The sequence below is a fragment of the Aedes aegypti genome, chromosome 3, assembly GCF_002204515.2.
Source record: "Aedes aegypti strain LVP_AGWG chromosome 3, AaegL5.0 Primary Assembly, whole genome shotgun sequence".
NCBI classification, from domain to species: domain Eukaryota; kingdom Metazoa; phylum Arthropoda; class Insecta; order Diptera; family Culicidae; genus Aedes; species Aedes aegypti.
The window spans coordinates 68138880-68155138 of record NC_035109.1 but is presented as its reverse complement, the minus strand read 5'-3'; the positions used below and the strand labels follow the sequence as shown (position 1 = coordinate 68155138).

General features: G+C 37.7%; 1 protein-coding gene across 6 annotated transcripts in view; it reads right to left on the bottom strand.

The window, feature by feature from the left end:
• Window positions 1-16259, bottom strand: part of LOC5567517 (A disintegrin and metalloproteinase with thrombospondin motifs 9) — a 745053-nt gene that overhangs the window by 273271 nt on the left and 455523 nt on the right. For all 6 annotated transcript variants that reach the window (XM_021852717.1, XM_021852719.1, XM_021852718.1 and 3 more), the window contains one exon: window positions 12623-12841. In XM_021852717.1, the coding sequence (XP_021708409.1) occupies window positions 12623-12841 (219 nt within the window). The remainder of the gene's footprint in view (window positions 1-12622; window positions 12842-16259) is intronic.

The following is a 16259-nucleotide window of genomic DNA, read 5'->3' as shown; positions in this document are numbered from 1 at the left end:
CAAATCATGTGCTTTCTTAGCTTAGCTTAGCTTAGCTTAGACTGACTACACATATCAATGGTTGCTATTCCGTGATTGACCGAAGTCAGTGAAAATGCACAAATAATCAACTAGAAGATCGGCTGGGATTGGCTATAATCTTCTTCAGTGTGCATAATTCAGTGCCTCTATTTATACTTTGTCAATAACGGCGCCGGCCACGTCCTTGCAGTCAGGTGGGATTGGGGGAAGGAATGTTAGTGTGTAACCTTTGCTATTTGGAGACCGTGTTTGCCTCTGCATCTCCACAAAGGTTACTGGGAGGGATGATTGTTAATGGAGAGGATCGTTGGGTCACAGGATTCACTTTGATAAACGATAAGACCATGATAAATAATTATTGGTGAGATATAAACATGCTTATATGCAAATATAATATTTTCATTTAATATGAACAATATCTATGTAGAGAAAAATTATGCCGACACTTGACGTGACGAACCTTTCAAAGTTTGTTGAAAAAAGTGAACCTTTCGCAAGTCTACACTCGTGGTGTCGAACCATTCAAAGTTTTTTTTAATTACAAAAATAAAGGTTAAAGGAAAAAGGTGTTTTGAAAAATAATAGTCATAAATAATTTATGAAGCAGAGTTTATGTCGACACTCACAGTGACGAACCTTTCGTAGATTGTTGAATAATCATATTTACGTCTCACCGTTGTAACGATTAAAGGTGCAGTCATACATATTTTATAGATTAGAAATAGTAGCATGAAACGAGCTCACCAATTGATCCGTCATCCTTGAGCAGTAACAATCCACTTTCAGCTTCACTCGTTTGCTCGGCTATATAAAAGCACTCAGAGAAAATAGGCGCGCGACCCGAGAGGTAAAACAACTGCTCGGGCTTGCTTGACACACTGCCCAGGAGCAAGCGTCAACGTCGAAAGATCAAAAAGAACTCCGTCACAAACCATGTGCTTTCTTAGAGCATTTATTGTTTATACCTTTATAAGGTTCCAGTCAATTTGGCTTAGGGCCTTTTACACATTATTTAGTGATTTAACGCAAATGGACTAACATTCAACAATTACCATTTTTTGCAGCAAACAAATTGTAACAAAGTCTCCAAAAGTCGAGAAAAATAACCTGTTATTTTGTATGGGACAAGAAGTCGTCACTACCTTAAGATCAAGTGACTATCCCAGGTATTCTAACCACTACACCAGGCTCGTCGCTAAGTTGATGGCTTTCTATGTAACCGAATTCACGATTGTGGGGTAGAATCTTTTATCGTGAGCTTGACATAAATACTCTATATTCTGATAAGTCGTGGAAATATCCAACCCTAATAGATTTTAGATTGGCGGAATTGAAACCCACCGATTAGCGCTACAACTATCTAGCCCTCTCAAAGCAGGAACCATCCTCAGCTTGTAATAAATTTTATATTAATCTGTAATACTTAAGATCATAATTAATTTCAATTGCTCATATAAGGATAACATTGACAGATAAACGTACTCTTAAAAGTTCATTCGCCTTCCGTTATCGGCGCTGTTGACTATCTTACCGACTATGTTCATGTTCTTGGCTTCAACTCCGTCAACTGAAGTAAATCGCCCAATCAAACTGCATTAAAATCACTCTTAATGCATCCGAGCCATTTAGGCTCGAAAGCTCTGATTTTTTAAACGATTCCTAACCACCGCATTATGGATTACTGTCACCAAGACGGCCGACACCCGTGTGGACCTGTTTGACCGTGCGTGGACATTGCATTTAAGCTCATGGGGAAGCCGCTTAGCGCGTTGAGCACCTTTTGTAGCAGATTTGTTATAGTGCCTTAACCCTTTCAGGACGAATGGGTCACATTGGTCCACCTGGCAGTTTGAAATCAAGAAGGAAAGATAAATGCACACATTCTTGGGCTGAGTTGAGCCAAATTTCGTCTTGCCATCAAGTAGGCTGCAGAAAAACGTCATACGTCCCATACAAAACTGGCAACTCCGTTCACTCCCGTTTTTTTTCTAACTTTCCTGGTGAACATTTTAAGCTTTTTTTTACACACAAACACGTCGGAACACATCAGGATCATATTCAAATGAAAAATTTCAAAATCCTATAGCCCGTTTTCAAGCCATTTTGTGACCTACAAACACCATTCCATTTTTATTATATAGAAGAAGATAAATAGATATCGTAAAAGTAGAGATATCTAAAACAAATGGAAAATTATTGGTCTTTGGATTTATAAGCCTACACGGATAAAAATCTGATCCCCAAATCATGAAATTCATAAATTGGTTAGGTCATAATATCAGGATCACAAATCATGGTTCCTGGAGTCATAATCATGATGAAGTGGTTGAGTGGTAGGGTACGTGGCTATCAATCGGAAGGTTCTTGGCTCGAATCTCAGTGTATGCAATTTTTTTATTTTGTCGATCATGAACGGATGCGCGACTCTGCATTTTTGGCATTTCAATCATGATTCAGAGTAATCAGCTACAAAAACCTAACGCGTGTGTTGCGTTACGGCAATCTGACTCATGATATCATGAGTCCAAGTCATGGTGTATTTTCATAAAACGAAAACACGCTGGAATCATGACATCATGAGTTATCATCTAGTTTTTGGATTCTGATTTCTACCCGTGCTGTGTTAGAATGAATAAACTCATATGTATATGCAGGGATTGAATCCTGAGAAAATCGAGAGAAATTCTCACTTTTCGTTTTCTGTAACAATTATGATTTGCAGCACATCGGGACTGCCTGTTTATCGTATATTGCTACAGCTCTGATTAGATCAGGGGGATAGCAGTAAATGATAAAACCAATCTTACCAAGCTCCAAACCTGGGGAACACTATAACTATAGGATTTTCGGGGATTATTTATCGTGTCAGTAAAATAAAACACCTAAATGGTAAACAAGTGAGAAAAATTTACTTTATCATCGCTCTCCATTTGGGGTTCTCGTTCGCTGCTGCTTTTATCAAGCTTGTTACAACTTGCGATACATTGCCGATCATAGAGCGATGAAGATGGGATGTTTTTCATCGATCGTGCCTTAAAACAATTTGTTATCGTGCTTCTAAAACATTTGAGTCTAAATGTCAAAATTAAGATATTGAAGCGCAAAAAAAATGTGTAATTGCTTGGAAACAATCATGGGAAATACTTGCTTATTGCGTTTCCTTTATTCACTTCCACGCAGAGCCGGGAGCGAGAAAGCCGTTTCTTGAACCAAGCCGAACGTTTCAATTTCCAGTGCCCATTCTGCTTTTTTAGCGAGCACTAAGCGAAACAAAAAACGGCAACTGATGAAGTTGCTACCGATTCTGAAAGCCGAAAGCAGCCGAATGATTGTTTACATTCTGATTCCGTTCGAGTGACATTCGGGTTTGAGTGTTCATGAGCGTTCACTGAATGGTAATCCACACCACGGAATGATTCAGTGAGTGGGAATCCGCTCAGTTAGTTTAACGCATTCGGCGAATGGATGCTAAATGTGTTCATTCGTGCCTCGCAGATACAAGTGTATTGGTATTCACTTCTCTTCGTGTTCCTTCCGATTCTCGCTTTTACACATTCGGTTTCGACGCTTTCGTGCTACACTCCAGTATCACTGAATGTTCGGTAGCAGCAGATTTTTTGCTATTTTTTATCGGTGGCGTTCGAGTGAGTGAGTGAATATTTCCATGCTTGTAAAAAAGTATGCTCTTTCGATCAAGCTACGATAATCTGTAATTTTTTCATCGCTAAACTCATTTACTTGTGAATTTCTAGAAATCGTGTAAGTTTTGAACAATCACACACTAAAATCAATTCTGTCATTGCGAGCCTTACCCACTTTGATAAGCAGTTATTACTTAACGTGCACAAACCAAAACTGTCAGATATTAAAAAAAAGTCAATATCATGTTTGCCACGGTTCATATACAATATGTGCCTAAAAAGATGGTGTTTGCAGAGCTTCACAGTAAGCAAGAGCTGTCAAATGGAAGATATGCATTTGGCTACATCCAACGTTTCTCTCCACTATCTCAGCCATAGATTACAGAATGAACGTCGAATTGTGACTCATAATTGTTGTGAGCGTACAAGTTTACTCTCATTTTATAGCCTCATTTGTGATATTAATTTGATTGACATAAGAGTAAAAAAATCTAATGATAATACAGAAAAAAATATTCCTGGAACTTCTCAGCCATAGTAAAATTTGATGTTTACAGATCCAATGAATTGCTCGCTATTGTTGGTTTAACACTAGGTATGATATATTGATGGTACTCTAGGAGTAAGGTATCATTTTCAAGTAATTATCACTTTTAGATATCCATATCAAAATTAACTATTATTAAGCTTTTTTGGCTGCTCAGGTTACCCATATTTTATATGTATAAAGCCTATCATTGATATTTCAAAACAGTTTGGATCTAAAACATCTATAAAAATATTTTTCAACGTAACTTGCTTTTTCTGTAACATTCATAATACATACCTACATAAAAGCTCATGTCTGTAATTAATATGTGTAAAGAAAAAAGTCGCCCTGAAAGGGTTAAGCGGATTGTCACGCCCCCTTCGTTGCAAAGAACGCCTGCGTCTTTCTTCCAGGTCCAGCGCAGAATGCAGCAGCCAGAGCCAGCATCTTCCGCAATAATAGGGTGGAGTAATACTTGAACAGTTGTATCATTTTCGGTACGTATGTAAATATCTTGAGTAAATTGAAAACCTATTGTATAGCTTGAGTAATGAAAATCGACTGCATTCTATAAAATAATAAAAATGGTATCGATGTTCCGAACATCGATTTTTTCGTTTCGATTTATCGATTTAATCGATGTTGGGATTGCTAAAGATCTAGTGAATCGATTTACTTCATTCGATTTCTTGTTTCGGTTCACGAGGATGAAATTTATTAGATTTTTTTTTTAATGAGTTTATGAATCATAAATCTAGTTTTGAATAAGCCTTGAAGCGTTCAATGTATAATTTTTATTTACACCGTTTTTTTATTGAAGGAATTTAGAAATCAAATATGAAAGCATTTAGTCTAATATTGAAAGCTTGTTTTTGTGAATTTGCGTATAAGCTTGAAAATCGAATCGATTCAAAAACATCGATTCATATGATTCGATTAAATCGGTGAATCGATTCGACATATCGAGTTTGAATAGATTCAGTAACATCGATGTTCTGGTCAAATGTGCCCAACGCTAGTATCAGTTGCGACTTAAGATGGAACATGTCGATCAATGCTTCGTGACGACGTGGTGACCACGAAGATATTGCTGCCTTTGCTGTTGCAATATACGAGGTGCATCCCAGTTGAAGACGCCAGCGATTTAAAAACTTGGTCACGTTTTCGTCTGCTAGTGATGTGGTGGGTTGGTGCGAAAAAGTGAAGAGGCGATCGATATACGTCAAACGGCAATTAGAGGTGTCGACAGCGTGGCGCTACAAAGAAACGCATTGTCGAACAGATGTCGATTTTCGATGCACCGGGTTGTAAGTGAATTTTATCATGTTTTAAAAAGTAAATTTTTCGTTTTAGATCTTCATACAATTAGAAAATTTTTGTTAAATTGTTCTCTAATTGACCACATATGTGTACACACTGTACGTATTCAAATTTGCAAATTATTTTTTTCAATTTACGATCGTTTATTACGTTTGTGAACGTTTATGGCAACAGCTCGTTTTCGAAATCTATTTTGCTCAAATCATCATTCTGCTTAGCGATTTTAGAATTGCAAATTCAGCTTCCGAGCCGTTTCAGGAAGTTTATGACATCCAACGGAGTCGATGGGGATGACATTTTTGCACATTCACAGTAAAGCATCTGTATAAGAAGGAACTCCTCCTGCTAACGGCCGGACCATAACGTTATTAATGAGCGGTAAAGATTATAAACCTTACACCCATAGCGAGAGAGAGAGAGAATTGCAATGCCGGCTGGCGGAATATAAATTCTATTCCCACGCATCATCTTCATCATCATCCCGCGCAGCAACACGCTTAAACGAAGTTAAACAAAATTAAGTACGATTCGCACATAGCCGAGCTCTTCTGGACTAACACATCAGGTGCGGAAATTGAACAAATGCTAAAAAACCTGCTCCTGGTACGATTTATTCTTATTTTTTTGTAAAGTATATGACATTAGGGCGGTTCAAATTTTAAAAATGTTTGAAAATCCAAACTGCAATATGATCCTTACCATCCTTGCCATAAAAATAAAGTTCTGTGAAATTTGCAGCTTTCTAGGTGGTGGTGGTTTAAAGGTGGCCCAAAGTCAATGTAGGTTTCTATGGAAATAACAATGAAGAAATTTTGAGATATGTTCCAAACACGCTAGTACTGTAATGTAAATACAAACTTATTATCCCATAGTAAAAACTCATTCTTCAAACCATAATAAAGTGATTTGCTGAAGAGAGAAATGCAATCCGACGGATAGCAGAAGAGATATTCATGAGGATAATAAATCTTCGAGCTGGTATTATATAGGTATTCATAAATAGATGAAAAACCGAATTTAGTACTATACCATTTAATTCCACTAGAGTTTGTATCCAGATACGCGTATTTCGACCTCAACTGTAAGGCCGTCTTCAGTGTCGTGTACACGTGATATTATTTAGCTTCATATAGGATTATAGCCCTGCAAACATGTTCAAAAATCCCAAACAGAATTAGCTCAAAAGGGATTTGTTCCTTCAGCAACATTCTTCATTAAATTTTGAGGAATGAGTTTTCAATATGGGATGATAAGTATTAGCGTGTTCGGAACATATCTCAAAATTTCTCCATAGTATTTTCCATATAAACCTACATTGCCTTTGGGCCACCTTTAAATCACCACCTAGAAAGCTGAAAATTTCACATAACATTATTTTTCTGGTAAGTATGATAAAGAGCTTATGGGAGATTGGATTTTCAAACATTTTTAAATGACATATGTGGAAGCTCCAGAAACCAAGTTTCTTTGTGCTCCGTGAATTCTTCTTCAGGATGTGTGAAAATAACAGAATAACAGGTCCAGAGAAGCCCGATTTTGTGTAACTTAATTTTAGAGAGAAGTGACCAACCAGCGAGCTCTCCGGCTCGATCGAACTGTCGACGGACGGTGGGCTTGTATTCCATCTGGATTTTTAATGGATTCATCGTTGGACGTGATTCACCAATGCTTTGGCAGGCCAACCCAACCGACCGACTGCGACTACTCATCTCCATATGAACACGGTGCTCCTAAGATCGTTAATATTTTTGAAAATCTCCATCAAATTTATGCTCACCAGTTGATTTCTATAGCTAAACTGCATTTCTGGGCAAAGTTTTGAAAAAAAAAATCGCAGGGCTCGTTTTGAAGCTACACCTTTTTAGTGATGTATGTCTAAAATTTTAAAGAATAACAGTGATACTGTTATTATTAGTAAAAACAATGCTTCACTATTAGCGCACCGCTGGTTTTGGATTCTGAGATCAAGATCAGAAAGCTGAGAAAAACATTGTAAGATAGGCTTCAAAAACTTTAGAATTTACTCTATGAAATGAACGATTTTCTCATATTTTACGATTTTGACGTATACGACGAGTGAAATTAATGCAAACATTAGGGCCCATTCACAAATTTCATAACGCTAAAGGGGGTGGGTGGGTGTCCTCGTGGTGTTACGGCTCATATAAAATTTGTAAAATGTTCATACAAAAAGCGTTACGAGGGGGTGGGTGGGTGTCGAAAATGACCATTTTTGGCGTTATGAAATTTGTGAATAAACCCTTATATTTTGTACAACAAAGAAACAAGTTTTCATTCGTTGGTGTTTTCTTTGAGTCTAGTGAAGAATAAGAGTATTAATTTAAGTAAAAAAACTGGCAATCATCTTGGATTTTGACGCCATTCTGATTTTTTTGTAGCAAAATGAGTTTCAAACCTTGTTAGCACTCAACATGCTGAATTTCTAAGCTACTACTAAAACAGGTAACGTATACTCTTCTTCTAATACCCCTTTTCCTGGCGTTACATCTCTACTAGAACTGAGCCTGCTATTCAGCTTAATTAGTTATAAAGCAGGTTACTGAATAGAACTTCTTTTAGAAGGTGCTTTTGATAACAGGAAGATTCTTTAACTAACCTTTGAATTCAAGAATAGGGCAGCATCCATTACGTAATAAACGCTAAATTTGGAAATGTTTAAAAGTTAAAAAAAACTGTATGCAGATTGATGAAACGTTGCAAATTGTTGACACCCTGAGAATTTGATACATTTTGGAACACTCAAGAAGAAGATAGAACAATAAATTCGAAAATCACGATTCTGATGAAATGTTTCCTATCATTTCACTTATTGTTTTGACAATGATTAACAACTTTCAACAATGATCAATAACTTTTGACAATGATTGACAACTTTTAACGATGAAACAGATGAAAGAGACTGGGTTAGTTATTGATGAGATTATTTGACGAAATAACACAACGGTGCCTATTTTCCATAACAGTTTCTGTTAAGCACCCGGTTGGGGCAACATGCACTCCATTGGTCGGGGCAGAACGATCCATTCCAAAATGAACTACAATCATAAAGGTAAGGTCATTTGAAGTCTTTACTAACGTATTTATGCATAACTGAATCATCTTGTAGACGAAAATAATCCAAAACTCGTGTTTTTATGATAAAAAAAAATTAAGTTTAAAATACGATTATTTGTCTATAAAGAAATAATAAATCGACCCGTTTATTCAGAACGAAGTTGAGAGCTCTCCATATCGCGCCAAGACTCTTAGTTGATGGTTGATTTGTTTCTGGGTTACCAACGGTGTGCTAAGGTTTCAAGTGTTTTTTAATGATTTCATCAGAAATTTTTCCTTGTTTTGAATATAGGCTACTCTTTTGAGATAAACTGGTTTCATTACAATTGGATATTATTTAGCTTATATCTTGATTGAGAATGTTTCCTTCTTCAAATCAAGAGCAGTTCTTTATAGTTATACTGATATAACGATTTGTATTTGTATTTGTATTACACTTGCTCAAGTTTTAATTAATTCAATTTTTGTTTTGCAGATATCTCAGTACTCTGACTACTTGGAGAGATGACGTCTTCGGAAAATTTGTTCAGTAGGACAAGGGCTATCATTGTTTGAATCAAAGTTTTCGAGATTCTGTCACCAGGCGGCGCTGATGAGCATAGGACTTTTGTTTTGCGAATAGCTCAGTATCCCGGCCACTCAGAAAATGGCGGTGGATTCAGCAAAGTTGTTCATTAGCCAAGGGCTAACATCACTTGGGCCAAAAGTTTCGAGATATTGTCTCTAGGTGGCGCTAGTGAGCATGATTTTGTTTGTCTTGAAGATAGCTCATTAGCCTGCCCACTTGGAGGAATGATGTCTTTGACAAAGTTTTTCAATATCATAAGGCCTAACAGCAAGAGATACGAAATTTTGCTACCAGGCAGCGCTAGTGAGCATGGTAATTTTGTTCTGCGGTTATCTCAGTAGTCTTATTACTTGGAAAGATGGCGTCTTCGGCAAAGTTGTTCAATAGCACAAGGGTCCATGAGTTACTGAACTACTTTGCCGAAGACGCCATTTATCTATGTAGTCAGAACAAAAGTTCCACTAAACAGCTCGGGTGTCAAAAATGAGCATTTTTTCGCTTATGGATTTTGTGAATGAACCCAAAGTGGTCACAAAACAAAAGTTTTATGCTCGCTAGCGCCACCTAGTGACAAAATATCGAAAATTTTGACTCAAATAATGTTAGCCGTTGAGCTACTGAACAAAAGTTTGACGCTCACTAGCGCCGCCTGGTGGCAAACTCTCGATTCTTTTGGCTAGAATAATGATAGAGCTTAAACTACTGAACAATTCTGCCGAAGACAACCTCTTTCCAAGTAGTCAGGCTCCATTGATATGCACAAAACAAAAGTTCCATGCTGACAGACACCGCCTGATGGCAAAATTTCGAATCTTTAGGCTTTTATAATGATAGCACTTGAGCTGCTGTGCATATTCACCGAAGACGGCATCTTTCTAAGTGGTTAGGATTCTGAGATATCAGAAAAACAAAACATCAATGCTCACTAGCGCCACCTAATGGCAGAAATTTGCATCTCAATGACTCATTTAGGTCGTAAAAAAGTGGTCGTGAAAAGAGCCGTCGAAAAAGGAACGGTCGTAAAAAAGAGGTTAAAGTGTACTACGTATTAAATGTAATATGTTAAAATATAACTTTCCTTGGAGCTGGAGCTCAAATACTTTCAACCCGTATAGGCCTGAGTGAAAGCATAAATACTGAAACCCTCACCACTCAGCGAATTCTTAACGGATTCAAATGATTTTTTGTCAGTTCACTGGCCCACGTATCTAGTTTCTGGAAGTGGCCAGAGGAACTCCGAAGTATTCCTGTGGCCGGAGTAATTCTGGTGGGTCACTGGGTCAAGTCGGGTATATAAGAGCTATTTTTTGGGATATGCCAAGTTACCTTTATTTATTTGCAATGGCAATCATTTTAATTTGCATAAATCATTAAGATATGATATTCAACATTATAAATGAATAGCTTTGCACCGTTTAAAATATATCGGATGGGGCCATTCGGACGTAATGCCCGGAAGAACCAGCTGTAGATTTGTTTGATACTAAACCGTTTTGACTCTCGAAAAGTAAAAATCAAACATAATTGTGCACTAATATGCGTTCCCATAAGCTTGGCACAGATGTTTAGATACAAATTGGCCACTTTGTCATAGGTTTGAGGCATCCCGGGACCCGAAAATGGTCATTTGTAGGATTAATCAAATGCAAAACTCATAGTTATTCAATCGTTTCTCAAAAGGTTTACATTGATGCAATTTTCTTAAAATTCCGTCATGTAGTGGCCACATTATAGCCGATTCCGAACTGTGACTTGGAATTTGCCTATCTTCAGGGGCACACACGCACAGTACCCTTCTCACCCAACCTGACCCAGTGATCCACAGGAATTACTCTGGCCACATGAATATTTCCGCGTTCCTCTGTCCACTTCTAGAAACAAGATATGTGTGCCAGTATATTGACAAAAAATCATTTGAATCCATTCAAAATTCGCTGAGCGGTAAGGGTTTTAGAATTTTTGCTTTTACTCAGGCCTATACGGGTTAATTCAATTGATATCATCAGTGGAATGTTAGGTGCAAACCTATGCCCCAATTGCGACATGAATGATTATTGGTGTTTGAAAATTACGTTATTCTATTGGAAATTGATGTTTATGACAATTACACCTTAAGCATGGTGTTACTCATTTTAATGTCGATCAAAAGATTGAAAAATCCTCTCAGATATGAAAAATAATTACATATAAAAAATCAAAACGGGCCCAACGTTTTTTTTTTTTTTTCAAAATTATCCAGACATGCAGATTACCTTTACAAATCGACTGGTGAGTTCAGATTTAATGAAGGTTTTTTTTCCTGATATTACCGGCCATGGAAGCACCGTGCTGTAGGAAGGTACGAGATGTGCAATGTGCAATTCACTTTCCGCCACGTTTGACCCAGAGGTACGTGGAACCGAATGCCGTCTCGCCGACAGGAGTATTAGCCTTCGGGTAAGCGAGACTTGCATTATAATGGGAATTTCGGATTGATGGCCAACGAGCTGCGGTCGAGGGGTCTCCGTCGACAGTAGGAAGGTAAATGAACTTATACTGTACGGGTTGAATGGATGGTAACGCCTTCTTCGCAGTGTGGATGCTGCATCGAGCGACGAGGATCAAGTGTTGGAATTGCTGCCAGTTACTGCCAGTTAGAGGCGCATACGCCAGATTAACCCATTTTGCGGTATGTAAACGATGTTGTTATTTTGACGGGAGTCGTACAACTGATTGTGCGTGATGATGATGATGATGGTGATCGCCAACCGTCGTCGGGTCTACTGCAGGACAAGATGAAGTCATACGCGGAAAACCGAAAACGACATGTGGTATGCAATAATTTTGGAAGCGCAAATGAGCTGTGGAAATCCGAACAAGATGTTTCACTTGGTGGCATCATAAGATTGCGCACGAAGAATGATGCATGTGGGAAGAGTATTAAGGTATGAGGGAGCAAACTGATTCTCATTTCACGCGAATTTCTGCACAGGTTCTATGATTAACAATGTGAGATGGTATAACATCTGTTGTCGTTCAACCAACATTTATTTTGGTTCTTCGTCTTTTTGACGTTATGCCCTTACTGCGATCAAATATGTTGTTTAAGCCATTACATTTTTTTTTTCATTTTGTTAGAGTGTTTTCATTAAGATAATTAACTCATTCCGCGTATGCAAATTAGTACAAACTATGAATGAAATTAAAGAAAAAAAAAATCATGTTCTCAGGTGGGATTTGAACTCACTGTTCTTGTATGCTAGACAAGCGCTTTACCAACAAAGCTGTTGAGTCAAATGATGACTCAATAGCTCAGAAGATCACAGTAGACATCTTGGTTGATATAGCGCTCGTCTGGCATACTTATGTCTTGGGTTCAAATCTCACCTGAGCACATCGTGGGTTTTTTACTTAATTTATATGTATAAATGTACTCTTTAAATGTTATTGATATTATATTGAATAATGTCCAAAGGCGTTCTAACTTACCAGAGCTCATTGTCTTCGAATCGTACAGCAGGTCTTTATCGTGCAGCTTCGTGTGTATTTTGGTGGGCTTAATGTACTCCACTTCGGACGTCGCTGGATCGTGTAACCGAGGGATCCCTTCGTCGAATTCCGTGGTCGCCGACGTTCCATTATTACCGGCGGAACTCAAAGACGTCCAACTGCTGCCGTCCAGCGGCCTTCGCAGAATGGGCGAATCATCTACAAATGAAGATACAAATGTGGGAAAAGAATAAGGTAAGGTTTCTTTTATTTCAGCTGACAAGAATATTTCTTTTTTTTCTGGAAGAAACCCAATAAATCCGTCCCCGTCGCTAAGTGATTCATCCGAACCTTGTCTTCTTGACCGGGTCGGGCAAATTTACTGACCACTTTAATCGTTTTGATGTAGGTATGCAAAATTTGTACGGATCTTCCTTCCAGGGAAAATGTATGTATGTGCCCATCAACCAGAGGTCTCTCTCTCTCTCATTCCGACTAAATTTAAATTGGATTTGTGGAAGGTAGGTTCCGCTTTGCTTCAAGCGTCTAAGAAAGTCTGTCATAAACAAATTGAATTCGGTTTTAATCACTGTCGCACGAAGTGGTGCACTATGGGCTAAACTATATTAAGTTTACTTTGTAAAGCTGTACACATTATGTTTATTCCGGCCATGTTTTACTAGAAATTATGTTTTCTTAAGATAGTTCGAAAATCCTGTTTTTCGCCTGACAAAGTTCATCCCAATAAAGTTCAATGTAATTCTTTAATGAAACGAGTTAAATCATTGGTAAACAAACCCAAATTTTCTCAATAACAAATAATTTGTGTCATGTGATTAACTTTAATTAAAAAAAAATTTTAGAATTTGTCGCGCAATTTCAATTTCTGACCCAAAGTGCGCTGGGGTCCCAAATCCTCCTGGTTCTTGGCTAATGGTTATGGACGAGCTTTTAATTTAATGTTGCGCTGGCATGCCATCGATCTGACCAACTGTAACGGGAGAGATACCACCCCGGATGAAGGAAGAAATAATGAGCGGGCACGATTTATGGATTGTTTCGAGCAATAACTCAAGGATCATTCCTGTGGGTGCGGCTGAAAAAGTCACCATTAATTCAATTTGTTTCAAGCTCTGCAATAAAGTTATTCGGGCAGGGGTTCTCAATCGAAGGGGAAATGATATTGTATCCACGGCTGATAATCGCTCAATAGCTGTGAACACTGCAAACAATAATTAGAATCGTGACAGACCTATTTCCATCACGACGCCGCGGGCGCCATTGAGGACAACGATGCGATGTGCAGATAAGGGCTTAAGGGTATTCGCGATAGGGCCTATTCCCTGCGTTCGATCTCGACTTGAGTTAGACCCATTGACAAAGAGTGCCCTTGAAATGGTTTTCCATAAGCTGTAACTGTTACGGTAGTTGACAGCTTCCTCGTGATCCTTCATTGGAGTTACTGCGCATTCAAATTGTACCGAGGAACCGTTCACTGGCGTCTAGTTTGGGTGTGACACTTTCAAATGGCTACCCGTGGTTACTAAATCAACTTGATTAGACACCTTTTGAGCATGCGAGTTGTGGTTTATAGGTATGTATCGAGTAATGTACTGATGAAATCTAGATCCAAATGCAAATGAGTAGCGCGACGGTTCATTGTTAATCCAAGAAGCTTATTACGTTGGATTGAGATTGATCATGACTCGATTATGAAAAAATAGGGTACACTGAAACCTCAATTAACCCATTGACGCCTAAAGTATCTCACAATTGGAATTCAGCTCCGTTTTTGTTATTGATAGCTGTACTGCCGGGAATCGCAAGTCAGTCCATCTGTAAGAAGTAGGCATTGAGAAAATGGGCTGTGAAGTTTTCCATGTGAATATTCAAAAATTACAGAGGGCTGGAACATGTTCCAATCTTAATAAAAGTTCCACAACTTGCTTTTCACTACGATATCTTTCGGAGAAAAATATAAAGATGATCAAAACAAGTTACATTTTCGTGTTCCACGGTGCGAAAGTCTGTAGTGGGACTGATATGCGGTTACTTTTCATCCTGGGACAATTTGACTTGCTGTTTCTTTCCAAATTATAGCGAACCAATCATATTATTTCATTAGTGTAACTGAGAGAGTATTAGAAGAGATGTTGAAAACTGAACTCAACTCAATTTTGACGAAAATACAGATGGGACTGACTTGCGATTCACGGCTCATTGAATGATATTTCACAAAAATAAATATGTCTTTGGTGTCCAAAAAAATCTTGAAAGTGTGTCGTCTATATCTAGATACTTTATAAGATTATGTTCGCGATTTATCTAAAACATGTTCATGCCAGTCGACCCATTGCAATGTAGAGAAGTTGAAATAAAAACTGCAGATGATGGGTTATCTGTGTAAATTCTGTCACCCTCTCAGGGGGAGGGAAACGTAACGACCCATATAAACAATGAAATCCAATCAAAAACTGTAATAGGAGAAAAATTAGGTAGGATGAATGTGGCCAAATTCGGTGTGAAGTAATTTATGAACGTTGTCTATTGAATATTGAAGAATGAAAAATCGATAGATATATATCAGCGTACAAATTATTAAGTGGTTTAATTCAATTTTTGGTTTTATCTAGTGAGTACGACACAGCCATACATATCAGTACAATCATACAAACTTACACACTTGATACAAAAATAAAGCTAAATTTTACGATGAAAAAAATTGATTACATAGTTCCTTGCCGACGTTTCAGACAAGTTATCGAAAAGATGTTACCGAACTTGAAGGCTTATAGTGATGAAATTTGAATCAGAATATTTTAACTGAGTCAAGCTATTAGTACACGAAGAGCCTGGGATTTTACAAAGATCCAAATATATTCATAAATTTGACATTATCAAAATTTCTTTAGTGCCAAACAAAAGTTTGTGCTTCAGTCAAATGCGAATCAAATATTGAACTTCATTAATTACATACAGACATACAGACGAGATATTACTGCCTGCTGCTTTTGGGTGTTCTTGAATATCTAAAGTCAACATTACACGTCCATTACTCAGGAATTACTATATCACTGATCCATATTAATCATTCTGTCTGTTCTTCACTTCCTTCTAATTACCATCTGAGAAATTCTCGCTGAAACCAGGCCGCCATCGGCACCCATCGTTAGAATTCCAATATTATGTCACTGATCGCTAGTTTTCGATAAAACTTAAGGGTGGTCTTTTCGGTTTTCTCAAATTGGTGGACCCCTTGTACGCCACTAGCTAAACAGTTTGCGAAAAAGCCCATTTTTTGATAAATATTGGGTATTTCTTCACGTGATATGTCTCATATTTCGCTTGGAACACATAGCAAACTTAGAGGCATCGTATAGAGAAAAGATTAACCTTTCATTTAAAGCTAAAAAATATTTGCCATCTTGAATGTTGTTAGAAAAACTGTTTTTTCCACCATTAGCGCATCTAGAAATAGAATAAATCTTAACACTGCATCTAATTATTGGACTGAGATATAAGCGGATTATTTCTTTTTTTTTTCTAACCAATCAGATTTTAAACGAAAAGTTCTCATTTAGTTGATCAACTTGGTCGACGACACCAACTTTTTTTTCTTAAAAAAAAAAACTTTGTA